The sequence below is a fragment of the Bombina bombina genome, chromosome 4, assembly GCF_027579735.1.
Source record: "Bombina bombina isolate aBomBom1 chromosome 4, aBomBom1.pri, whole genome shotgun sequence".
NCBI classification, from domain to species: Eukaryota; Metazoa; Chordata; class Amphibia; order Anura; family Bombinatoridae; genus Bombina; species Bombina bombina.
The window spans coordinates 519,764,417-519,791,274 of NC_069502.1; the positions used below are offsets into that span (position 1 = coordinate 519,764,417).

General features: G+C 38.8%; 1 protein-coding gene across 1 annotated transcript in view; it reads left to right on the top strand.

Moving 5' to 3' along the window:
• The first annotated feature begins 22,690 nt into the window (after nt 1–22,690).
• Nucleotides 22,691–26,858, top strand: part of KCNQ5 (potassium voltage-gated channel subfamily Q member 5) — a 433,357-nt gene continuing 429,189 nt past the window's right edge. Inside the window, exons 1-4 of the mRNA XM_053711999.1 lie at nt 22,691–23,501; nt 23,948–24,409; nt 24,713–24,786; nt 25,453–25,553. Coding sequence (XP_053567974.1) covers nt 22,691–23,501; nt 23,948–24,409; nt 24,713–24,786; nt 25,453–25,553 — 1,448 coding nt within the window. The remainder of the gene's footprint in view (nt 23,502–23,947; nt 24,410–24,712; nt 24,787–25,452; nt 25,554–26,858) is intronic.

Sequence of the window (26,858 nt, forward strand, 5' to 3'; positions counted from 1 at the left end):
GTATCTTATGTTTTCAATCCATTGGAGGCTGCAGTATAGGTGTTGCAGAGACGCGGATTTGCTCCAATCAAGCAACGCTGAAATCCACCTGTTTCCTTTACATCTGAGGCCGCCCAGTGTGCTAATTCTCAACGCTGAGACCCACCTGCCTGCATTCCATCCGAGGCCACCCAGTGTGCTAACCACTGAGAGTGTTAGTCTGTCTGATAGCACCGGTCACAGAACGGTGCCGAGCTGTTCGGTAAGCCTTTTTGAATTCCTTGCCTTCTGAATCTGTATCAACAGTATCACGCTATGTGGCGCCCTCTCTCTCACTTTTAATTTTTATTTAAGGGGGGTTTGGGTTAGATTAGGGGTATGTGGGTGGTGGGTTGTAATGTTGGGGGGGGGTATTGTATGTTTTTTTTTACAGGCAAAAGAGCTGAAATTCTTGGGGCATGCCCCGCAAAGGGCCCTGTTCAGGGCTGGTAAGGTAAAAGAGCTTGTAACTTTTTTAATTTAGAATAGGGTAGGGAATTTTTTATTTTGGGGGGCTTTGTTATTTTATTAGGGGGCTTAGAGTAGGTGTAATTAGTTTAAAATTGTTGTAATATTTTTCTTATGTTTGTAAATATTTTTTTATTTTCTGTAACTTAGTTCTTTTTTATTTTTTGTACTTTAGCTAGTTTATTTAATTGTATTTATTTGTAGGAATTGTGTTTAATTAATTTATTGATAGTGTAGTGTTAGGTTAATTGTAGGTAGTTTATTTAATTATTTTATTGATAGGGTAGTGTTAGGTTTAATTATATCTTAGGTTAGGATTTATTTTACAGGTAAATTTGTTATTATTTTAACTAGGTAACTATTAAATAGTTCTTAATTATTTAATAGCTATTGTACCTGGTTAAAATAATTACAAAGTTGCCTGTAAAATAAATATTAATCCTAAAATAGCTATAATATAATTATAATTTATATTGTAGCTATATTAGGATTTATTTTACAGGTAAGTATTTAGCTTTAAATAGGAATCATTTATTTAATAAGAGTTAATTTATTTCGTTAGATAAAAATTATATTTAACTTAGGGGGGTGTTAGTGTTAGGGTTAGACTTAGCTTTAGGGGTTAATCCATTTATTAGAATAGCGGTGAGCTCCGATCGGAAAATTAGGGGTTAATAATTGAAGGTAGGTGTCGGCGATGTTAGGGAGGGCAGATTAGGGGTTAATACTATTTATGATAGGGTTAGTGAGGCGGATTAGGGGTTAATAACTTTATTATAGTAGCGCTCAGGTCCGCTCGGCAGATTAGGGGTTAATAAGTGTAGGCAGGTGTCGGCGACGTTGAGGGGGGCAGATTAGGGGTTAATAAATATAATATAGGGGTCGGCGGAGTTAGGGGCAGCAGATTAGGGGTATATAGGGATAATGTAGGTAGCGGCGGTTTACGGAGCGGCAGATTAGGGGTTAAAAAAATATGCAGGGGTCAGCGATAGCGGGGGCGGCAGATTAGGGGTTAATAAGTGTAAGGTTAGGGGTGTTTAGACTCGGGGTACATGTTAGAGTGTTAGGTGCAGACGTAGGAAGTGTTTCCCCATAGGAAACAATGGGGCTGCGTTAGGAGCTGAACGCTGCTTTTTTGCAGGTGTTAGGTTTTTTTTCAGCTCAAACAGCCCCATTGTTTCCTATGGGGGAATCGTGCACGAGCACGTTTTTGAGGCCGGCCGCGTCCGTAAGCAACTCTGGTATCGAGAGTTGCATTTGCGGTAAAAATGCTCTACGCTCCTTTTTTGGAGCCTAACGCAGCATTTGTTTGAACTCTCGATACCAGAGTTAAATTTATGGTGCGGCCAGAAAAAAGCCAGCGGAGCGTTAACAGCCCTTTTACCGCCGAACTCCAAATCTAGGCCTAATAGATTTAATTGCCTTTGAAAACACCACTCAAGCTGAATAAAAAGATTTCACATATCATACTCAAATAGATTAGATGGGGGAGGGTAGAGTGTACGATCATTAAGGCTTCTTGTTGGATAGACATATTTTGGCAATTTCATTAGTTTTGAATTGTGAATGTCAGGCTGACAGGGATGCACATACTCAGGTGTATAGTGCAATAAACCGTAAGTGTACAAATGTTAAGGTTATTAATTCTGCGAAATCTGTTGATGCTCTACAAATAAGTGATAATATTATTTGTTTTGGTCAACATTTTGATATACATTTGTAAGATAAAAGACTATCAGCACTATTCGAAATTAATGATATTGCCAAATACTCTCAGCATTCTCTTAAAATATGGTCAATCACTCTAAACAGATATGAAACCCCAAAGTTTTCTCTTGTGATTCAGACAGAGCATACTATTTTCCTTCTTAATATGGGAAGAGTCCACAGCTGCATTCCTTACTTGTGGGAAATACTGAACCTGGCCACCAGGAGGAGGAAAAGCCACTCCAGCCAAAGGCTTAAATAACTCCCTCACTTCCTCATAACCCCAGTCATTCTTTGCCTTTCGTCACAGGAGGTTGACAGAGAAGTGTTAGTAGATTTCAGAGTAGTCTCTTATGCAGGGTAGTACTCTTCGAGATGGGACTGAAGTTTTAAGTAGTCCTGTAAGCCTCTCAGTGAGAGCATGGATGAAAGTTAGAGTCTGGAGATGCAGGGAGAGTCTTTCTACGAAACCATCCCGACTGATTTTAACAGCTCCATAAGCAATCAGCATTGACGAGTTTCGCTGCCTGCTTTCTTAACTCAAGTCCATGTCAGAAGCAACACTACTATCTGTCAAACACTACTATCTGTCAAACTTGAAGGACCATGTTACTGTTCCACAGCATAGATTCTGGTGAGATCGTTTCATTTATTTATACATGTATGATAACGCAAGAAGACAGGGTCACAGTGTGACTCCTTTTATCTGTATAGAATCAAGGGTTAATATCTCCTGAAGGGGATTATTGAACAGTGGGTAATAATCTTATCAATTTATTTGATTTTATGCTGCTTTTATGTGTGAGATGTTATGGGCTCATAGGCTGTTATGGAATATACAGGTTTTACTTTCACTGTGAGAGCTGTGCAGCTTACAAGCTTGGCATGCTTTTTCTCATAGCAGGGACGGTCCTGCATTGTGCACCATGTGATTAATTTCCTCTTTCCTGACCGGGTGTCTATCAGAAAGGAGTCATAAATCTCTGTACTGTCTGGGTCATAGGAGGTGGTGAGTGCCCCAGCCATTGGAGTATAAAGGTGCTGGTTTTTTCATAAAATAAGATTGTTTTATTTCTATAGTTCTCCGGTTATTGCACTAGCGATGGAGGATTCTGTTACTTTAGAGGATACTCCCTCAATTCCTAAGGAGTAATTCCTGTTTATATTGTGAGGAGGCCTTAAATCCGCCCTCTAAATTATGTCCCATATGCCTTGATAATGTGATAATATCAAACATGTTTGATACCACTGAGCCGTCCACCTCTGAGGAGTTGTGTCCAGTGAGGTGCGTACCCTATATTCTTATTCCTCTTCACATGCCGTTTCCCGTAGCATTGCTGATCCTCCATCTGGAGGGGGCCTTTTGTTCACCAGACGTTACTGCGCAGTTCAGACGGCAGTGTCTGCGGCCTTTAATGCTTTACCTCTCCCTGCTAAGCGCAAGCAAAAGGTTACATATTGCACTCTTTCCCAGAGTACATTAGATAATTTATTGGATTTAACTGATAGAGTTATCCAAGGATAAAGTTCTTTCTGAGACTTCAGAGTATGAACATTCTGGGTCGGAGTCTGCTGCCTCTAAACCTCTGGCTGCGGAGGTACCAGACTTTAGTTTTAGAAATTTGCGCTTTCTTTTAAAGGAAGTTTTTGGTGAATTCAGAGGTCCCAGAGGCTAAATTGCCTGACAAACCTTTGATTCCTAAATTGGATGGAGTTTAAGGACAGGGTGGTACCTTATCCTTCCCTGCTCCTGTTAGATGGCGAACATTATTAAGAATGAATGGGACAGGATTGGATTCCTTTTTCCCCTCTTCTCCCTTTAAGAAATTGTTCCCGGTCCTGGACTCTCAATGGAGTTGTGAGGTTCCGTCCCTAAAAGGGGATGGCACTATCTTCACCCTTGCTAAACGTACTACTATCCCACTTTAGGATAGCTCTTCGTTTAAAGAGTCCATGGATAAAAGATGGAGACTCTGTTAAGAAAGATGTTTTCAACATACGGGATATTTGTTTCAACTGGCGGCGGCTGTTGCCGCGGTTGCTGGAGAAACTACCTTCTAGTGTGACTCCTTATAGGATTTGATCAGGGGGGTCCCCTCGACGTTACTCAGGAAAGATTTACGGCCTTGAGGGTTGCTAATTCTTTTATCTGTGATGCTATTAGGCAGATTATTTGCCTGAATGCTAAGGCTTCAGCTTTTTCTGTTCAGGCCCGTCATGCTCTGGCTGAAGTCATGGTCTGCGGTTATGACTTCTATGTCTAGACTTCTTTCCCTTCCCTTTAAGGGAATGATTTTGTTTGGTCCAGCCTGGACTCAATTATCTCCATGGTCACAGGGGGCAAGGGTGCCCTCCTACAGCAGAACTAGTCTAAGGGACAATTTTCATTCTTTTCGTTCTGATAAAGCCCATGTCAGCAGTCCTAGGCCAGAGCAAACCGTTACAAGATTGGTTTCAAGTCTCAGCCACCCAAGGGCAGATTCCTTCACTCTCTCCTGTGCGTACAGGATTTGTCCTCTTAGGAGTTTTTGTACTGGTGCCTATCGCTGTGAGAGGTTTGGGATACTAATCAAACCTTTTTGTGATCCCAAAGAAGGAGGGAACTTTCCATCCGATTCTGGACCTAAAGTGCTTAAACAAGTTTTTAAATGTCCCCTCGTTCAAGCGGGAGACAATAGGGTCCATTCTTCCCCTTGTTCGAGAAGGGCAGTTCATGACCACGATAGATCTGAAGGATGCTCCCTTCACGTACTAATCCTCAAGGACCACTTCCAGTTCCTAAGGTTTGCGTTCCTGGTCCAGCACTTCAAGTTATTGCATTTCCGTTTGGTCTAGCTACAACTCCAAGACATTTTTCGAAGAGTGGACCATTCGGAATCTATCCTCTGTCTTCTTCGCGCAGAGTATCTGTGTGCCTTGCAATGCGTCCCTCCTTATCTTGCTTTCCATGTTGATAAGGCTGTTCTATGTACCAATTTAGGTTTTCTTCCTAAGGTTGTGTCATTTCGCAACATCAATCAAGAGATTGTGGTTCCTTTCTTAGGTCCTAATCCTTCTTCGTCGAAGGAACATTTACAATGTAATTCAAGATGTGGTTTGTGCCTTGAAGTTCTATCTTCAGGCCACGAAGGAATTTAGACAAACTTCTTTCTCTGTTTGTTCTCTTTTCCGGGAAGCGTAGAGGTCAGAGGGCCTCTTCAACTTCCTTAACTTTTTGGCTGAGGAGGGTCTTCCATTTAGCATAGAGACAGCGGGACATAAGCCTCCTTTGAGGATTGCGTCTCATTCTACGAGAGCAGTGGTTTCCTCTTGTGCCTTCAAAAATGAGGCCTCTATGGATCAGATTTGTAAGGCGGCTACCTGGGCCTCCTTACATACTTTTTCCAAGTTTTCCAAGTTTTATGCTTTTTGCTTCTGCTGAAGCAGCCTTTGGGAGAATGGTTTTTCAGGCTGTGGTGCCCTCAGATTAGGGTACGCCTTTCTTTTTTCCCTCCTGTTAGCATTCAGTGTACTCTAGAGCTTGGGTATATGTTTCCCACAAGTAAGGAATGCAGCTGTGGACTCTTCTCATATTAAGAAGGAAATTGCTTACCAGATAATTTCCTTTACTTCTGTAAGGGAAGAATCCACAGCTCCCGCCTTTGTTCTCTGATGGGCAGCCCTAAATTTAAATGTATTCTTCTGGCACCTTTTTCACCCTGATATTTCTCCTACTGTTCCTTGTTCCCTCGACAGAATGACTGGGGTTAGAAGGGGTTAGAAGAAGTGGGATAGGTATTTAAACTTTTGGCTGGAGTGTCTTTGCTTCCTCCTGGTGGCCAGGTTCAGTATTTCCCACAAGTAAGGAATGCAGCTGTGGACTCTTCCCATACAGAAGGAAAGGAAATTATCTGGTAAGCATAATTTATGTTTTTAAAAAGTTTCCAATTTACAGACACCCCAACCTGCAAAAACTAATTTCAGGGAGGTGGCTTCGCCCGCTACTGCGCCACCCCCTCCCAGTTATATATTGGACACCTTAAAACCATAAATAAGATAGAGACTTATCATTAAAGTAGCTTCCCACTAAAGTCACATAAAAAGTAGCTTTATTGCACAACCACATACAACAAACCTATTTTCCAGTGATTGTAGGCTTGTTGAATGCAGTAAATAAGGTAGTATTTGTGTTTTATTTTATTAAAATCAGTGGGGGCTTTTTTTGGTTACTGATGCTTTGAGGGTTCTATAACCTCCCAGCAACTAAAGGCATTCCTTAAAGAAACACTTTTCCGGATTTGGGCCACATTGGATCATGGTACTTGGAGTTTCAGGGAGATTGCATTCCATTTGCTGGCATGAGGGAGCCGCTATTACATTCAGGGAGACTCCGTGAACTTCAGGGAGAGTTGGGATGTCTGAATTTACTTCTATTATCAGATTTGCTTTGTGCCCATGATATTCTGTGTTGAAGAGATACCTAGGTAGGCATCTGGAGCACTACACGGCAGGAATAGTGCTGCCATCTAGTGCTCATGCAAATGGATACCATTCTTGCAAAACTGCTGCCATATTATGGGCAGGCTACTAAGCTTACATCGCTGCTTTCCAACAAAAGATACCGAGAAAATCGATGATAGAAGTAAATTAGAAAGTTGTTTAAAATTGCCTGCTCTATCTGAGTCATGCAAAAATGTTGAGTTTCATATCCCTTTAAAAATAACGCAAAACAGCATAAAAAACAGGGATATGTGACAACTTCACCAGACACATAGGCCTAGATTTAGAGTTCGGCGGTAGCCGTCAAAACCAGCGTTAGAGGCTCCTAACGCTGGTTTTGGCCGCCCGCTGGTATTTGGAGTCAGTGATTAAAGGGTCTAACGCTCACTTTTCAGCCGCGACTTTTCCATACCGCAGATCCCCCTACGCCATTTGCGTAGCCTATATTTTCAATGGGATCTTCCTAACGCCGGTATTTAGAGTCGTTTCTGCAGTGAGCGTTAGAGCTCTAACGACAAGATTCCAGCCGCCTGAAAATAGCAGGAGTTAAGAGCTTTCTGGCTAACGCCGGTTTATAAAGCTCTTAACTACTGTACCCTAAAGTACACTAACACCCATAAACTACCTATGTACCCCTAAACCGAGGTCCCCCCACATCACCGCCACTCGATTAAAATTTTTAACCCCTAATCTGCCGACCGCCACCTACGTTATACTTATGTACCCCTAATCTGCTGCCCCTAACACCGCCGACCCCTGTATTATATCTATTAACCCCTAACTTGCCCCCCACAACGTCGCCGCAAGCTACTTAAAATAATTAACCCCTAATCTTCCGACCGCAAATCGCCGCCACCTACGTTATCCCTATGTACCCCTAATCTGCTACCCCTAACATCGCCGACCCCTATGTTATATTTATTAACCCCTAATCTGCCCCCCACAACGTCGCCGACACCTGCCTACACTTATTAACCCCTAATCTGCCGAGCGGACCTGAGCGCTACTATAATAAAGTTATTAACCCCTAATCCGCCTCACTAACCCTATCATAAATAGTATTAACCCCTAATCTGCCCTCCCTAACATCGCCGACACCTACCTTCAATTATTAACCCCTAATCTGCCGACCGGAGCTCACCGCTATTCTAATAAATGTATTAACCCCTAAAGCTAAGTCTAACCCTAACACTAACACCCCCCTAAGTTAAATATAATTTTTATCTAACGAAATAAATTAACTCTTATTAAATAAATGATTCCTATTTAAAGCTAAATACTTACCTGTAAAATAAATCCTAATATAGCTACAATATAAATTATAATTATATTATAGCTATTTTAGGATTAATATTTATTTTACAGGCAACTTTGTAATTATTTTAACCAGGTACAATAGCTATTAAATAGTTAAGAACTATTTAATAGTTACCTAGTTAAAATAATAACAAATTTACCTGTAAAATAAATCCTAACCTAAGATATAATTAAACCTAACACTACCCTATCAATAAAATAATTAAATAAACTACCTACAATTACCTACAATTAACCTAACACTACACTATCAATAAATTAATTAAACACAATTGCTACAAATAAATACAATTAAATAAACTATCTAAAGTACAAAAAATAAAAAAGAACTAAGTTACAGAAAATAATAAAATATTTACAAACATAAGAAAAATATTACAACAATTTTAAACTAATTACACCTACTCTAAGCCCCCTAATAAAATAACAAAGCCCCCCAAAATAAAAAATTCCCTACCCTATTCTAAAATACAAATATTACAAGCTCTTTTACCTTACCAGCCCTGAACAGGGCCCTTTGCGGGGCATGCCCCAAGAATTTCAGCTCTTTTGCCTGTAAAAAAAAACATACAATACCCCCCCCCCAACATTACAACCCACCACCCACATACCCCTAATCTAACCCAAACCCCCCTTAAATAAACCTAACACTAATCCCCTGAAGATCTTCCTACCTTGTCTTCACCATACCAGGTTCACCGATCCGTCCTGGCTCCAAGATCTTCATCCAACCCAAGCGGGGGTTGGCGATCCATAATCCGGTGCTCCAAAGTCTTCCTCCTATCCGGCAAGAAGAGGACATCCGGACCGGCAAACATCTTCTCCAAGCGGCATCTTCTATCTTCTTCCATCCGATGACGACCGGCTCCATCTTGAAGACCTCCAGCGCGGATCCATCCTCTTCTTCCGACGACTAGACGACGAATGACGGTTCCTTTAAGGGACGTCATCCAAGATGGCGTCCCTCGAATTCCGATTGGCTGATAGGATTCTATCAGCCAATCGGAATTAAGGTAGGAATTTTCTGATTGGCTGATGGAATCAGCCAATCAGAATATAGTTCAATCCGATTGGCTGATCCAATCAGCCAATCAGATTGAGCTCGCATTCTATTGGCTGATCGGAACAGCCAATAGAATGCGAGCTCAATCTGATTGGCTGATTGGATCAGCCAATCGGATTGAACTATATTCTGATTGGCTGATTCCATCAGCCAATCAGAAAATTCCTACCTTAATTCCGATTGGCTGATAGAATCCTATCAGCCAATCGGAATTCGAGGGACGCCATCTTGGATGACGTCCCTTAAAGGAACCGTCATTCGTCGTCTAGTCGTCGGAAGAAGAGGATGGATCCGCGCTGGAGGTCTTCAAGATGGAGCCGGTCGTCATCGGATGGAAGAAGATAGAAGATGCCGCTTGGAGAAGATGTTTGCCGGTCCGGATGTCCTCTTCTTGCCGGATAGGAGGAAGACTTTGGAGCACCGGATTATGGATCGCCAACCCCTGCTTGGGTTGGATGAAGATCTTGGAGCCAGGACGGATCGGTGAACCTGGTATGGTGAAGACAAGGTAGGAAGATCTTCAGGGGATTAGTGTTAGGTTTATTTAAGGGGGGTTTGGGTTAGATTAGGGGTATGTGGGTGGTGGGTTGTAATGTTGGGGGGGGGGGTATTGTATGTTTTTTTTTACAGGCAAAAGAGCTGAAATTCTTGGGGCATGCCCCGCAAAGGGCCCTGTTCAGGGCTGGTAAGGTAAAAGAGCTTGTAATATTTGTATTTTAGAATAGGGTAGGGAATTTTTTATTTTGGGGGGCTTTGTTATTTTATTAGGGGGCTTAGAGTAGGTGTAATTAGTTTAAAATTGTTGTAATATTTTTCTTATGTTTGTAAATATTTTATTATTTTCTGTAACTTAGTTCTTTTTTATTTTTTGTACTTTAGCTAGTTTATTTAATTGTATTTATTTGTAGCAATTGTGTTTAATTAATTTATTGATAGTGTAGTGTTAGGTTAATTGTAGGTAATTGTAGGTAGTTTATTTAATTATTTTATTGATAGGGTAGTGTTAGGTTTAATTATATCTTAGGTTAGGATTTATTTTACAGGTAAATTTGTTATTATTTTAACTAGGTAACTATTAAATAGTTCTTAACTATTTAATAGCTATTGTACCTGGTTAAAATAAATACAAAGTTACCTGTAAAATAAATATTAATCCTAAAATAGCTATAATATAATTATAATTTATATTGTAGCTATATTAGGATTTATTTTACAGGTAAGTATTTAGCTTTAAATAGGAATCATTTATTTAATAAGAGTTAATTTATTTCGTTAGATAAAAATTATATTTAACTTAGGGGGGTGTTAGTGTTAGGGTTAGACTTAGCTTTAGGGGTTAATACATTTATTAGAATAGCGGTGAGCTCCGGTCGGCAGATTAGGGGTTAATAATTGAAGGTAGGTGTCGGCGATGTTAGGGAGGGCAGATTAGGGGTTAATACTATTTATGATAGGGTTAGTGAGGCGGATTAGGGGTTAATAACTTTATTATAGTTGCGCTCAGGTCCGCTCGGCAGATTAGGGGTTAATAAGTGTAGGCAGGTGTCGGCGACGTTGTGGGGGGCAGATTAGGGGTTAATAAATATAACATAGGGGTCGGCGATGTTAGGGCAGCAGATTAGGGGTACATAGGGATAACGTAGGTGGCGGCGGTTTACGGAGCGGCAGATTAGGGGTTAAAAGTGTAATGCAGGGGTCAGCGATAGCGGCGGCGGCAGATTAGGGGTTAATAAGTGTAAGGTTAGGGGTGTTTAGACTCGGGGTACATGTTAGAGTGTTAGGTGCAGACGTAGGAAGTGTTTCCCCATAGGAAACAATGGGGCTGCGTTAAGAGCTGAACGCTGCTTTTTTGCAGGTGTTAGGTTTTTTTTCAGCTCAAACTGCCCCATTGTTTCCTATGGGAGAATCGTGCACGAGCACGTTTTTGATGCCGGCCGCGTCCGTAAGCAACTCTGGTATCGAGAGTTGTATTTGCGGTAAATATGCTCTACGCTCCTTTTTTGGAGCCTAACGCAGCATTTGTTTGAACTCTCGATACCAGAGTTAAATTTATGGTGCGGCCAGAAAAAAACCCGCGGAGCGTTAACAGCCCTTTTACCGCCGAACTCCAAATCTAGGCCTTAGATTGTTGCAGCACACGTGCTTGCATTTTTTACACCTCCACCTGAAGTATTGTGTAAAATTTCTATTTAAAAAAAAAAACAAAAAAAGTGTTTCGACCACACAAATTCTTGGCTAATTACATTACAAAAGTTCCCTGTCTGCTTGCTGACAAAGTCCATTGTAAGCAATAGGGCAAAAAGAGCTACAGCAGGGTATCTACATGTGTTTTGTGGCACAGATTCTTCGTCTGAGCTCCTTGCAAAAACAATTAGAGATAATTGAAGCAGAAAAGGGACCAATTTCACATATTTTTGCTCACATATTTTAATAACAAATTTGATTAAATAACAAAATACAAGCTTCCATGTGGTTTCCTCAGAGTAGAACACACCCCAATTTGCATAAATTATGGGTCTCATTGTATTTCTGTTTGTAGGAAATTACAACTGCAAACACAGGCTATTTATTTTTAAATCTACCTGTATATGCCAAAGGAAAAAATAAGACAGATAAGCTATAGAGGTTAGAACATCTGGAACCACCTCTGAAAATAATTTATGTACAGAGCAGATGGTCGCTAAAAATATTTGGAACATTGGGGTAGATTTATCAAGCAGCAGATGCTGCAATCTACCCCTGTATTTTCAGACAAGTTCCCCTGAAACTGAAGTTAAGAAGCAGCGGTCTTAAGACTGTTGCTCCTTAACTTGTCCACCATCTCTGATTGGCCACAAATGTGCAGGGGGCAGCATTGCACAAGCATTTTACGAAAAATGCTTCTGCAATGATAAATGCGGACAGCGAATGCTGTCGGCATTTATCTATGTCCGCCCGCATAATGATAAATCGGCCCCATTGTCTCACAGCTGGCCAAATAAGGTACATGTTTCAATTTGATTTAGAATGCACAGTAAAGTGTGACTTAATTTAGACAATTGAATGACTTAATGGGAATCTACAATATTGTTTATTTGATTTAGGAACTATAAATCTAATATTGCACTACACAAGCAATACCAATATTCCTCATATTTTTGTCATTACTCCTACACATCCAGTTTCCAACAAATATTGTATCATCCCTATTAGAAAATAATTACACTATGACTGTCACAGCTATTTTACAGAAATAGATCCTAGTCATGATATCTGCTAGTTCTCAGCTGAGTAGGCGACTGTTACACAAATTGGTTTTATAAAATTTAGTATCACTCTCTAAAAAAAAAAAAAAAAAACATATTTCTGAAAGATGCTTGTGAAATATTTGGCTCCATTTGAGCAGTAAAATAGTGTTCGACATCTGTTTAATACAACTATATGGAGCTTGAGAATTACAGCTGATGGGAACCTGCTGCCAAGTTAGAATGTGCAAGTATAGTTTATTAATCTTGTCAGCTGCTGTTACCTTTTTATCTGGATCCTGTTAACTTGAGGTTTGTATTTAACTTATGGAAAGATCTCCTTTTTTGTTTTCTTATTCCAAATATGAAAAGTCTTTTGGCATCAAGCTTCAAAGGCTGAAAAGTCAGTAGCATCATGGAAATTTGGCCAGTTTGAAAGCACGTGTGCTGCAGTAAATACTCGTTCATATTACTGCAACAGACTCTTGTTCCACAATTTGTCTTTTCTCTTCATATCGTTTAACAAACGTAACTTTGTGAATATTTTACACTTTACAAAACTAAACGAGTATTTTTGTCTAAGCACAGCAATAAATCAGGATTTCTCTTTTTACGGTACAAAGTATATACGTCTCTACTGTGCAATTCAGCATTCTTCTGCTTCAGTTTCTTACAATACCAAAAGCAACAGGAAACTATTATTATCATATCTATTTATTAGAAACAAGTTTGATTACTGTCACCAGGTGAAATTAAAAACCATATTTAATTTTTTTTATTATTGAGGTTTTTAGTGAGTACAATAAGTGAAAACAAACAGTTGTCAAAATTGGGAAAAGGCACACCAGGTACAATTACATTGTGGTTACAAAATAATCAAAACCATCATTTTTATACTCTTAGTGTATCTGAAAAAGGAAGTACTCTAAAAACTGTTAACTGCAGTAAATATATGACAATGAAAACTCTTTGTACAAATTATAGATTCCTCCATGCCTACATAGAGCCACTCATGGACTCAGTAAAGTTTAAATGACCCAGGAGAGGAAAAAATAAAATATATATGTTAAAAGCTTAATAAAGTTAAGGCTGCAACTCCAAAAGTACATGAATATAAACCTTATATATAGCCTATTGTCTATGATAATTAATTACTTAGGGAGGTAAGACGTTAGTACAGCTGGTAAGCTAAAATGGTCATTTATGTACTTACTGTATATATACTGGAAATAAACTTTAACAGTGGAGGAGTTAAAGTAGGATTATGGGCAATCAATAGATCTTTGGGTATAAATGAAGACCTCTCTAATAAAATATGTCATACATCTTAACAAATCAACCGTCTAAAGAACTTGATGAAACTAAGGCTGGAACTCAAATAAAACAGGTTTGTAAATAAATTAGACAGTCTGATACTATTGTTATTTAGTGGCTATGAAGGGAACTGAAAAATCAGTAGCGTTGGTAAGCTAAGATCCAGTTATCTATTTATGAGTAGCTTATATAAATACATAAATAAATCAGGATAAAGGATGATGTCCTTTAATAATCTTATTAAACTGTTATACAGGAAGGTCTGTTATTGATGTAAAAAATATAGAGACTGAGTTATGCTGCCCCGGCCACAAACAGTATGGCTTAACTTCAGACCTTAATCACTGATCTCCAGGAGAATGTTATAACAGTTGGGGTATAAACCACTAAAAATAGAACTATTGTTTGAGTATAGATACTTTTGGGAATCTTAGCATTTGGTATAAAAATCATCTGATAGAAATTAGTGATCTAGAAAAGTCCACAACTAGTGCATATTCCCATGACGAAAAGGTTACTAAGAATCTCAATCGGGTGAGCATAAACTATTACCACAGACAAAGATAGCATAGACATTTTTGTACTAGTTTAGAACAAATGCATTGTGGCTGGTATATTCACTATATAAAAGTTATCTGCCCTTTATCTTGGGAAGCTTGAAAGGCAGCTGCCTAGGACCTTTCTGAGTGTCTCCTACTATTCTAACTGTATTTAATATAATAGTGACTATGAAATAATAACTTCAAAGGATAACCTGTAAAAATGGTGTATTATATACATATGAACAATCATTCAATAGACCACAGAAGTGCATATCATCTGCTTAGTACAATTGGAATCTTAACTATATTAGGAGCTCTCAACCAATTACACTCAGAGGAGATCAGTACAGATGACACTATACAGTCCCCTCTATGTAACTAAATGTTCAATGTCCCAGGGAGTGTGACAGCAGTATCTAGTATTATGTATGCATAAGCATAAGCAGATCAGCAGAAATTAAGAACAAAAAAAGTGTATCTGCATGTTATCCTGAAGTCTTTTACGATAAAGCTGTCAGGACCTCTCTGTAAGTCTCTCATTTAGCCAACGCAGATTCTCACTGTGACTGTCGCTGCATAAGTATAAACATCAGCTTGTTCCCTTTCTGAAACTAGCATGTGCAATCTCTGTAGAAGATCTCTGGAGGATATGGTGATTATGTGTGTCACTTTCCGGATCGTCAGTGGGGATATTAGAAATGGTGCGAGAGTATGTTCTTGGTTGCAATGTCAATCGCGTGTATGGACCAGTCTTATGGTTATAATCCATCTTAGGGTCAGAGTCTATGTCTGTACCTTGTTCATTCTATCCCTGGGGTGATGTGGCTGTGATCCCATGCTGTAGTAAGATTGTCGTTAAATTATTCTTTAGTGCCCTGAAATGTCTGGTGATCGACTCGGTCATTGTTGCCTCCCATCTTTCGACCGCCTCCATTACAGTCTTCTCTACCTGGTTAGGCTCAGATGTATAAGCCTGTAAGAATTGCGCCCGGCACAGGAGTCTCAAATGTTAATGTGGTAGTTATGAACTACCTTGTAACCCAGAGTCTGGGGGGGGAATAGATATGGTAGCCCCCGCCACGTGGTAATCCAAATGTAGAGTTCAATTCTCTAGGCACTAGGCAGATGCAGGGCCGCGTGGCTTTCTAAAGAGCATAGGTCAGGGTTGCGGTCGGATATCAGCTCCGGAATCTTGCTAGAATAGAGTTATAAGTATCTTCCATTGAGGAAAAAAACACACAAATGGCTGAATAGTTATATTAGTTTTGGAATAAAACAAGTTTAAGATCAGGAGCTTCACTTATACGCGTCCTGCCACTTCGGAAGTTGGTCCCGCCCCAAACAAACATAAAATATACAGGCCGATTGTGTCCTGCTCTGATAATGCAATCAGCATGGGATTATACCATTATTTCCCTGTGATGGTAACAGGAAAGGAACAATACGATTTGATATCTGGTACAGGATTATCTATCAATCTATCTATCCATCTATCTATCTGTCTGTCTTTCTGTCTGCATTCATTAGTATATTTCTAGATAGATGCTAGATAGATAGATAGATAGATAGATAGATAGACAGACAGACAGACAGACAGACAGACAGACAGACAGACAGACAGATAGATAGATAGATAGATAGATAGATAGATAGATAGATAGATATAGAGAGAGGGAGAGATAGACAGACAGATAAATGGATAGATAAATACATAGATAGAGAGAGAGAGAGAGAGAGAGAGAGAGAGAGAGAGAGAAAGATAGACAGACAGTGACAGATAGACAATTGATAGATAGATAGATAGATAGATAGATAGATAGATAGATAGATAGATAGATAGAGGGGGACAGATAGACAGACAGACAGATGGATAGATAGAGAGAGAGATAGAGAGAGAGAGAGAGAGAGAGAGAGAGAGACAGACAGTGACAGACAGACAGATGATAGATAGATAGATAAATAGATAGATAGATAGATAGATAGATGGATAGATGATAGAGATAGATAGATAGATAGACAGACAGACAGACAGACAGACAGACAGACAGACAGACAGACAGATAGATAGATAGATAGATAGATAGATAGATAGATAGATGAACAGACAGACAGAGAGAGAGAGGGAGAGATAGACAGACAGATAAATAGATAGATACATAGATAGATAGATAGATAGATAGATAGATACATAGAGGCCCATTTATCAAGCTCCAGATGGAGCTTGAGGGCCCATGTTTCTGGTGAGTCTTCAGACTAAAGATTGCTGCTCCATAATGCTGTCCGCCTGCTCTGAGCAGGCGGACAGAGATCGCCAGAATTCAACCCAATCAAGTAAGATCAGGTTGATTGACACCCCCTGCTGGCGGCCGATTGGCCGTGAGTCTGAAGGGGGCAGTGTTGCACCAGCAGCTCACAAGAGCTGCTGGTGCAATGCTGAATACGGAGACCGTATTGCTCTCCGCATTCAGCGAGGTATGTCGGACCTGATCCGCACTGTTGGATCAGGTCCGACATACCTTTGATAAATATCCCCCATAGATAGAGAGAAAGAGAGAAAGATAGACAGACAGACAGATGATAGATAGATAGATAGATATATAGATAGATGATAGATGATAGATAGATAGATGATAGATAGATAGATAGATAGATAGATAGATAGATAGATAGATAGATAGATGATAGATAGATAGATAGATAGATAGATAGATAGATAGATAGATAGATGGATAGATAGATAGATAGATAGATAGATAGATAGATGTGTGTGTATGTTTTCTATATATATCTGTTACTTCTGTTAAAAAGGGTGAGGGAAAATAGTGTGCTATAGGGATTTTCCCGTTTGTAGTGTGCTCTTTAAAGATTCAAAGGAGGAAGTGTTGTCTTTTGGCAGGCTGTCTGATTGAAAAGTAGAGCACTACATTTTAACCAATAACTTAAAATTATTTATCCTCTTAAAGGTTCCTCACTTCTGCACTGTGGGTGGTTCAGTTTTTACATGGGTATTTAAGCATTTCATAGCTGGCAGTCCAGAAATTCTCAGGCATTTTTGCTAGGAGTTAATTCTGGTAAATAAAATAATGTTGTGACACATGCTATAGGCACATAGAACATATCTGTTTTAGCTAGTGTTAATCCACTCACATGCATAAATAATATTTATTTGCATGTGAAATACAAGAAAATACATGTCAATTATTTAAATCGCTAGACTCACTTCAAAAACACATTACACATTAAAGTTGCCTGTTTGACAGCCTGTGAAACTATTAAAAAAAAGTTTGAAGAGTTAGAATATCTAGTATAAATACTGATATACGCATCTTTTGAACTGCATTTTACAAATGTGTTTATTTTATGTTCATTTTTATTTAGATTATTACAGTTCAGCATTGCAATATTTGCTTCTAAAAACTACAGAAAACTCCTAATATATATTGTAAATGTCAGCCAAGTCAGTTCATATTTATTTAACTACGGCAAAAGAACGCAGACTCTTCAGAAATGTGCTTTCTTGGAAACATTTGCATAGCGGTTTCAGCGATGATTTTCGCTAACTGAGCAACTAACTAGAATACCCTAAGGGAATCATAGACACTACAATTTGTTTAAACACGTTGGGCTATTTAATAACGATAATGGTGTAGAAAAACAGAATTTATTGTATTAATTTTCCAGATTTTGAGCTGATACAGCTTTATTTAAAAACACAATAATGTACAATGTATTGCACCAATAATGCTTACTCTTCCATTTTAAGCTCCTAATTTTTTTTAAAAAATTTTTTTTTAATAATCATCTATTTTATTTTAAACATATTTGCAATTTCTATCTTTTGGGGTGTTTATATGTTTCTTGAGAGAGGAAGACAGTTTAGCATTATTGGAAATCACAAGAGAAAGAGTTCAAAAGTTTAACTTTCCAAGCTAATTCAAATATCTTTTTATTCCAATCTGCGGAATGCATGCCATGAGGAAATTCATTGGCAGAAGTGCAGGCTGTGCACATGGAAACAGATCTCCAGTGACCATTTTGACTACTTTTTACTAGGCTTGATTATGGCAAATGCTGGATGTTATAATTTTCCACACACTGAGAACATTAGCTACTGCATGGTTTGAAGTTGTATTGATTACACAGCTTAAGGAATTTGTATTAACAGTTATTTAATAATGTGTTATAAGGATTTTTAGACACTGATATCACCTAAAACCCTAGTATAAAAGCATATTCATGAACATTACATTATTAATCAAGTAACTTTTTAACATATATTTAATGTATACAAATGTATTTGGCATTAGTGGCTTTCTTCATGTTGAATAATTATGTGATAGATAGATAGATAGATAGATAGATAGATAGATAGATAGCCCCTATCAATTAAATGTTCACATCAGACCTCAGATCAGACAACCAGCACCTGTCAGTCAGATGCCCCATTCATGCTCAGATTGGATTTAAAGGGACATTAACAAGTGTTACTGACCCTAGTTTGTGTTTAACCCATGCAAAGTGATTAAAAACACAAGTAAGATAACATTAAGGAGCCACAACCCTTGCAGTGTCAAAACAAAATATGATTAGTGAGCCAATCAAGAACAACAGGAACAACACATATTAACAAATCTCCGCCTGTTTCCTGCTAAGGTGGTACACTGCTTGTGGTTTCTGATCAAGACTTTACCTATGTGTTTTACCCCTACTGATCAGTAATGCAAAGATTACATGTACTAATGATTTAGTTGCTTTAATCGGTTTAATCACTTTATCTTTTTAAGGGGGGGGTACATATATTGTATTGACAGGACATTGAAATACTAAACCCTCAAGGTAAATACTGGAAAAATGTCAAGCCTAGCACTAAGTCATATACATTATAAGGTTGGTATAGTTTGTTCACACTTAAAGGGACATTAAATTGCTTAGTACAACAACAGTAGGATGGTTACTAATCAACATACTATCGCACTTCATCCTTTACCTGCAGCTCTCTTTAAAGCCATTCTCTTATTTTAACTCATTACAGAATCCAGTTGGTAAAGCTCTGCATTTTGTACTGGGCGCCGCCATCTTGTAGCACACGTATTGTTACTTCCTGTGACAGAAGCAGAGCACTTTCACAGATCTGTGATGTTACTGGGTTTTTTACAGCTGTACCTTGCACTTCAGTTTAGCTCACATAATAGAGAGAGGAAGAGTTACATATTTGCCGTTTTTTTTGCACAGTTTAAAAGTTACATAACAAATATAAGCTCTAAAATAGTGGCGCCCAATGTGTGAAAATAGAGAGATTCACTAAAATTAATACTTGTAAGGGGTTAAAATAAGAGAATGACTTTAAAGACAGCTACAGGCACAGGAAGAAATCAATAGTATGGTGAGTAGTAACCATAATATTGTAGTTGCACTCAGCAGTTTAATATCCCTTTAAATAGATGCCAGATATCAGTTTGGTGCCAAGGGAAGTTTTTATATTATAATGAGAGTGCACAAGCTTAATACATTTCTTTTGAAATTAACTAAATAATTAACACTGCCCTTTATAGTTTTTTTTTCCTGTTTCAACCTTTCAGAGAATGTCATTTGAATTAGCGTGTGAGGAGTTGTACAAGTTGCCAAAATTAAGAAATGTGCTGTAACCAACAGAGATATATGCAGGGCCAAGATATGTGCTTGCAAGTGATATACTGCTGCAAAAGGAAGTAGTGCATGGCAGCCAGGGAACTCCCTTACAAATATATCCATGAGATAGCATCTGTATTCATTGAGGTAGTATTCATCTCAACTTATCTTTTGGTGGCGTACTTGTCTAGATAACAAGTGGTGTGTAATATTAATGCGCCGGGTTAGCATACGTATTACAAGTTAAAGGTGAAAAGTTAGTGCACAAGCAAAATATCAGGCACGCTAACTTCTGGAATTTGGATATCACAACCGTGCTAACGTATTCTCCCTATAGACTTCTATTTAGCGCTGCAGAATCTGTTGGCACTCAACAAATAACCAATAATAATAATATGTGGAGCGCTACTAAAGAAAAAACTGACAGTTATCACTTGCACACTAACCAGACACCATACTAGACAAAAAGCGCTAAACCCGAAGTGAATGACAAATACTTTACATTCCTATGTTGTTCACATACAAGAAAATATTATTTTTTATTTTTAAATATTTATTGCTTTTTATATAAATATATATATCTATACTATAATTGTGTTTGTAAGAGTCCGTCGCCGTCGGCAGTTGCGCACGCATCCTCAAAGGAATGTTGGATGCGCGTGCAGTCGTCTAGCAGCGACAGACAGCTTCAGGAGCTCCAACTCTCAGCTGTAACATAACAGCTGAGAGCTGGAGCTTCAGGCATCTGCCGCTTTTGGAGCTGGAGCACGATCGGAGCTAGCAAAAGAGAGAGTGGGAGAGAGAGAGCAAAAGAGAGGGGGAGAGGGAGAGAGCAAATGAGAGCAGGAGAGAGCAAAAGAGAGGGGAGAGAGAGCAAAAGAGAGGGAAAGAGAGAGCAAAAGAGAGGGGAGAGAGAGCAAAAGAGAGGGGAGAGAGAGAGCAAAAGAGAGGGGGGAGAGAGAGCAAAAGAAAACGGAGAGAGAGAGCAAAAGGGGTGGTGAAAGAATCCACCTGGATGGCAGGGTGGTGAAAGAATCCACTTGGATGCAGTGTAAGCTGCATCCAGGTGGATTCTTTCACCACCCTGCCATTTTTTTTAATCCACCTGGATGCAGCGTAAGCTGCATCCAGGCGTATTCGGAAAATGGCAGGGTGGCTTCATCACCACAATAGAACGCCCTTCCAAAAATGGCAAGGTGGTTCCGTCACCACAAAATACTGCCCTCTGGGCAGGCTTTCCCACTTATTTATGTAAAAGAAGAGTTACAAAATAGGTTGTTTCTACATCTGTAGCTAAAATAAAAATTAGAGTGCCCTTTGGGCAGGCTTATCGACTAGTATATATAAGTATATATACATAGATATATAGAAATAACTATTTTAAAATGCAAAGAATATTTTCTTCTAAGTGAAGAAAATTTGAATGTAAAGTATGTCAAAACATATTAAAACATAAAAATGTATTAAAAATGATATTGCGTGTTTAAAGGTAGTTGGATGTAAAGGGCTCAAAAGTGTATATATATATATATATATATATATATATATATATATATATATATACAATGTATAGACATATACATATCTATCTATATATATATATATATATATATATACACACATGTACACATGTTTAGACGTGTATATATCATTCATCATATCCCTTTTAACCCTTATAAAACATTTTTATTAATATTTAATTGTTTGTTTTTTTAAATAGTGTGTGTGTGTATATATGTACACTATAGTAAAACAAGGTTTAATGTAAAAATGCTTATGAGTATTAGCTGCCGAGAATACTCTCTGGTGCCTCCAGTATTGGGTCTGTTTTAACAGATCCCTGCCTTTGTTATTATTATTTTTTGGATTTAAGATTGTACACTTAGTTTATTATTTACAATTCATTATTACAAAGGTTTTTTCAGTTTCAGTTTTTGTATTTCTTTATATATTTATATACATATGTTAAGGAAGGTCTCGTTTCATGACATTATTTATCTATTATATTTATTATATCAGTTTAGTTTATAATTGAGAATGATAAACCTGTACATAGAGTGGATAGTACGGTAACACATCCTAGATTAGGGCATATAGATTAACTACAGGTGGAGGTGGGTGTCACCCACGTAGCACACAAGTTTTTTAACCAATGATATGTGATTTGTGTATTTAAATAAACAAACAAGCTTGCACCCTATAGCTACGATTACGGCATTTGCCGAAACATGTCAGCACTAGGGTACGTGGGGAACTACCACTACACCATTGCCCCAAGGATTTAAGCTTTATCCTAAGTGTTTCCAGTTTTATTTCCTTAATAAAGGACATTTGTTTGTGCAACTACCCGGTGCCTCTATTCTCTTTCTTTGACGCTATATCTTGATGGATATGTTCAAAGGCACGGGTACTTGCACCTTTTGAGCAGCATTGAATCACCCCTGCAAAGACACAGTAGGACGCTGTAACAACGGTCCTCCCTGGTTGAGGACTCATCGCACCTGCGGATTCTTCCGCTCCCATTTGTGACGTCACATAGCTCCGGATCGACCCTGCACACACGCTTAGACGCTGTAGGGACCCACGCCGCGGCTCGACCTCCAGGCCATCACTGTTGATACACAGAATACGGAGAGAGGGGATCTGGAGCCCAGAAGGTTTTGGTGGGTCCCCAGAATCAGCGCCACAACGGAATACAGGTCGTATGAATGTATAACGGAACTTTTGGGGGCCATTGTGAGGTTTTGGAAATTGTAGCAGGTGCTATACATAAAAGGGGTGTTTGGAGTTAGCAACGCAACAATACAACCACAGGTGCTGCCTTTCTCCTTTATCGTATATATCACACTGCATGTCCCAGTGAATTAAGCTTGCACTGTGAGAGTATATATTGTTGTTGCTATACTGAAGCTGTCTTGCATACAAGTAACATGGAGGCCGATCAAAGCTTGGATGTGTCTACACATTTCTATTCACTCTCTAAACTGGAGGACAGAGGGTTAAATGAAGGTGAACTTGAGACTTTGTTTGTTACGGATAGAGCACAGTTACCACTCAGTAAGCTCTTTGAAGAGGCTGAATTTCTCTTGATAAAAGAATGTCGTCTCAAATGGGACATTTGGACATTACAAAAATATCTTTCCTTAGGGATTATACCCAGGGGACTACGCATAGCTAAGTTCCCTACCTTTCCTGTTGAGGATATAGAATTTATCACTGCATGGAATGACATATTGACAGAATGTTCGATACGTTTGATAAATATGCTTATAGAGTATAAGAGAAAGTTATTACAAAATATAACAGTTGAAATTGAATTATTACAGTCAGAATTAAGCATACGCAGTACATGTGTCAAATACTCACAATATGACATTATTTTGAAAAGTACCTTGGATGAGGCTAAAAATAATATTATGGGCATTAAGCATGAGAAATATCTCAGGGATCAGAGTGATTATGACAACAATAAAGTCTATATCTGGAACAGGAAGCAAAGATCACATGCACATAGATTTAAAAAAGATAATAGACTTAGATCTCAGGGACAAGGGGGTCAGAAGGGACACTCCACACTCAAAAAAGTCACTTTCTCTGATAGTGAGGTAGAGTCACAAGAAGACTACAATACTGGTGCCTCTTCAGGTGACGAGAATATACAAACACCCACAGTCGCCTCGAATAAAACCAGAGCCACAGTTTCAGCCCCAGTACTGCCCAATACAGGTAGCAGGGGAAGAGGTAGGGGCAGACAATCCAGATACCAGGATCTAGATAGTACCAATGGTGCTCCTATACCCACTACTGCTATGTCCATGGAACGGGAGAGGGGAGAGATTGAACAGGTTTTTTCCAGGCCCCCCATAGGACAAGAAGGGGGGGGGAAAGGTGGAGATCATTTAAAAACAAGGTCATCATCCAGAAGAAAATATCAGGGCAGGAAGTACAATTAACACCAGTGATCAATATTTCCAGCCACACATTGAGTAAGGTTGAGGAAAAAGTCCTAGGCTTGGGACTAAATTTTGTACCTACTGATAATTTTGACCTGTTCACTACGTTAATTGATGTAAACAAACTCATCAGAACACTAACATTAAAAAAGCATTTCAAAAATGATCAGGCTGAGGATATATATACAGGTGATTTAGCCAAAGGGCAAATAAATTCTTCTTTAACCTTTGAAGAATGTTGTGATGTGGTGAACTTGGAGTCACTAGATAGAGAGAACTACTGTGGTGATATGAATTCTGCCCACACCAGTACCATTGGTCCCAGATTCAGAGGTGCATCCAAATTTTACCCTATTCAGTCGAGGGGACCTATCCTGGAAAAATTCCAGCGAAGAATTGAGGAGGATTTAAATAAATTAGCATACACCTCTGGATATGGAGCTAATGGTAATCTCAGTGTTAAGGAGAGGAAAGCACTCAAAGCTTTAAGTGAGAATAAAAATTTGGTGGTGAGGGCAGCGGACAAGGGGGGATCTGTTGTTTTAATGGATAGGGCATCCTTTATCAAAGAGGCCCTACGACAGCTTAATGACCCCAAACAATATACCGAACTGGATTTCAACCCCACACTAAGGTTCCAAAGAGAACTTTCACACCTAATTGATGATGGGATGGAAGGGGGGTTTTTTGATGAAGGTACTAGCGATTATTTATATAATTGTAACCCCAGAATTCCTACCTTCAACCTTCTCCCTAAGGTACACAAGTCCCTGGAGAAGGTTGAGGGTAGGCCTATCATCAGTGGGATTGGTTCCATGTTGGAACCATTATCCAAATGGCTAGACTCCCTTCTACAACCCCTAGTGGGGGAACTCCTTAGTCACCTGAGGGATACCAAACAACTCCTCATAGAGGTGGAAAAGATCTCTTGGAGGGAGGGCTATGGCTGGTTATCAGTGGATGTAAAGTCGCTTTATTCATCCATTCCACATAATTTAGGTTTGGAAGCCATAGCCTTCTTTCTAAGAAGATCTACCAAATATAATGATGATTTCATTAAATTTGTTGTCAGGGTAACCGAATTCCTCCTCACACATAATTTCTTTGTGTTTGAAAACGTATTTTATCTCCAGAGATGTGGCACGGCCATGGGAGCAAAATTTGCTCCCTCTTACGCCAACCTGTATATGGGTTGGTGGGAGCTGTGCCACATCTATGGAGATAAAAACAGACAGAGAAGCAAAATTGCATATTATCGTCGTTATATAGACGATCTGCTTTTTGTCTGGGATGGAAGTGTGGAGGAAGCTGAGATTTTTGCAGAGTATCTGAATATCAATAAGGCTGGCCTACAGTTCACCCATGAATATGGGCCCACTAGCATCAATTTTTTGGATGTTACCCTTCATGGTGTGAAACTGGAATATGTTAAGGTCGAGCTTTATAGGAAACCAATAACCAGAAATACGCTTTTACATGCCCATAGTAGCCACCCGAAACAGGTATTTAAATCAGTCTTGAAGGGTCAGTTCACCAGGGTCAAAAGGAATTGTACCCGAGATAGTGAACATTTCAAGCATGAAACTGAACTAGTAACTAAATTTAAGGAGAGAGGGTACCCCAAGCAGGATATATATAGGGCATGTGAGGAAGTAAGGGCCATAAAAAGGACCACCTTACTTTGTGAGAAACAATCAAAATGTGACACCAAACCAGAACAGTTAACTTTTGTCACACAGTTTAGTAGGCAATATTATCAGGTGTGCAATATTGTACGCAAGCACATGACATTGCTGAAGGCTGATGATGAGCTCGCTCACATTGCCACACAAAAAGTGAGGTTTGCCTTCAGGAGAGGCAAAACCATAGGAAACTATGTAGCCCCCACACAATTAAAACAAGATGAAATAAATACATCCTCTTGGTTAAGGTACAAAGGGGTTTACAAGTGCAATTTTAGCGGCTGTATAGCATGTGGACATGTAAAACTAGGAAATATATTTAGGAGTGCCTATTCAGGTGAAACATTTGCACACAGGGCGCTCTTTAATTGTAGGTCTACATATGCAGTGTATCTTCTCAGTTGCGATACATGTGACATCCAATATACAGGACAAACGTCTCGACAAGTCAGAACCAGGATTAGAGAACATATAAACGATATCAAGCAAGGTAAACTCACCACCCCCCTTGTAAACCACTTCAAGTCTAAACATAATAAGGATCCAGGGACATTGTCATGGACAATTATTGAAGTGGTGAATACACAAAATAGGGGAGGGGATAGGGAGAACTTGCTCCTCAAAAGGGAAGTGTTTTGGATACACAGGTTGAACACCAGGGTGCCCAAGGGGCTCAACTCTGAGTATGATTTAATTAATTTCTGGTGTTAGCCTGTGTATTCAAAACAAAGCATTATAATATATATATATGCTTACAAGTTTATATGTTCATGAATAAATTTCACCTTCGATAAATTCTATCTTTAAATTTTATCTTTGGCAACTATACAAAAGACATAGAAAACTGACTTAAAATAGTCTAGTATATGTACACTATAGTAAAACAAGGTTTAATGTAAAAATGCTTATGAGTATTAGCTGCCGAGAATACTCTCTGGTGCCTCCAGTATTGGGTCTGTTTTAACAGATCCCTGCCTTTGTTATTATTATTTTTTGGATTTAAGATTGTACACTTAGTTTATTATTTACAATTCATTATTACAAAGGTTTTTTCAGTTTCAGTTTTTGTATTTCTTTATATATTTATATACATATGTTAAGGAAGGTCTCGTTTCATGACATTATTTATCTATTATATTTATTATATCAGTTTAGTTTATAATTGAGAATGATAAACCTGTACATAGAGTGGATAGTACGGTAACACATCCTAGATTAGGGCATATAGATTAACTACAGGTGGAGGTGGGTGTCACCCACGTAGCACACAAGTTTTTTAACCAATGATATGTGATTTGTGTATTTAAATAAACAAACAAGCTTGCACCCTATAGCTACGATTACGGCATTTGCCGAAACATGTCAGCACTAGGGTACGTGGGGAACTACCACTACACCATTGCCCCAAGGATTTAAGCTTTATCCTAAGTGTTTCCAGTTTTATTTCCTTAATAAAGGACATT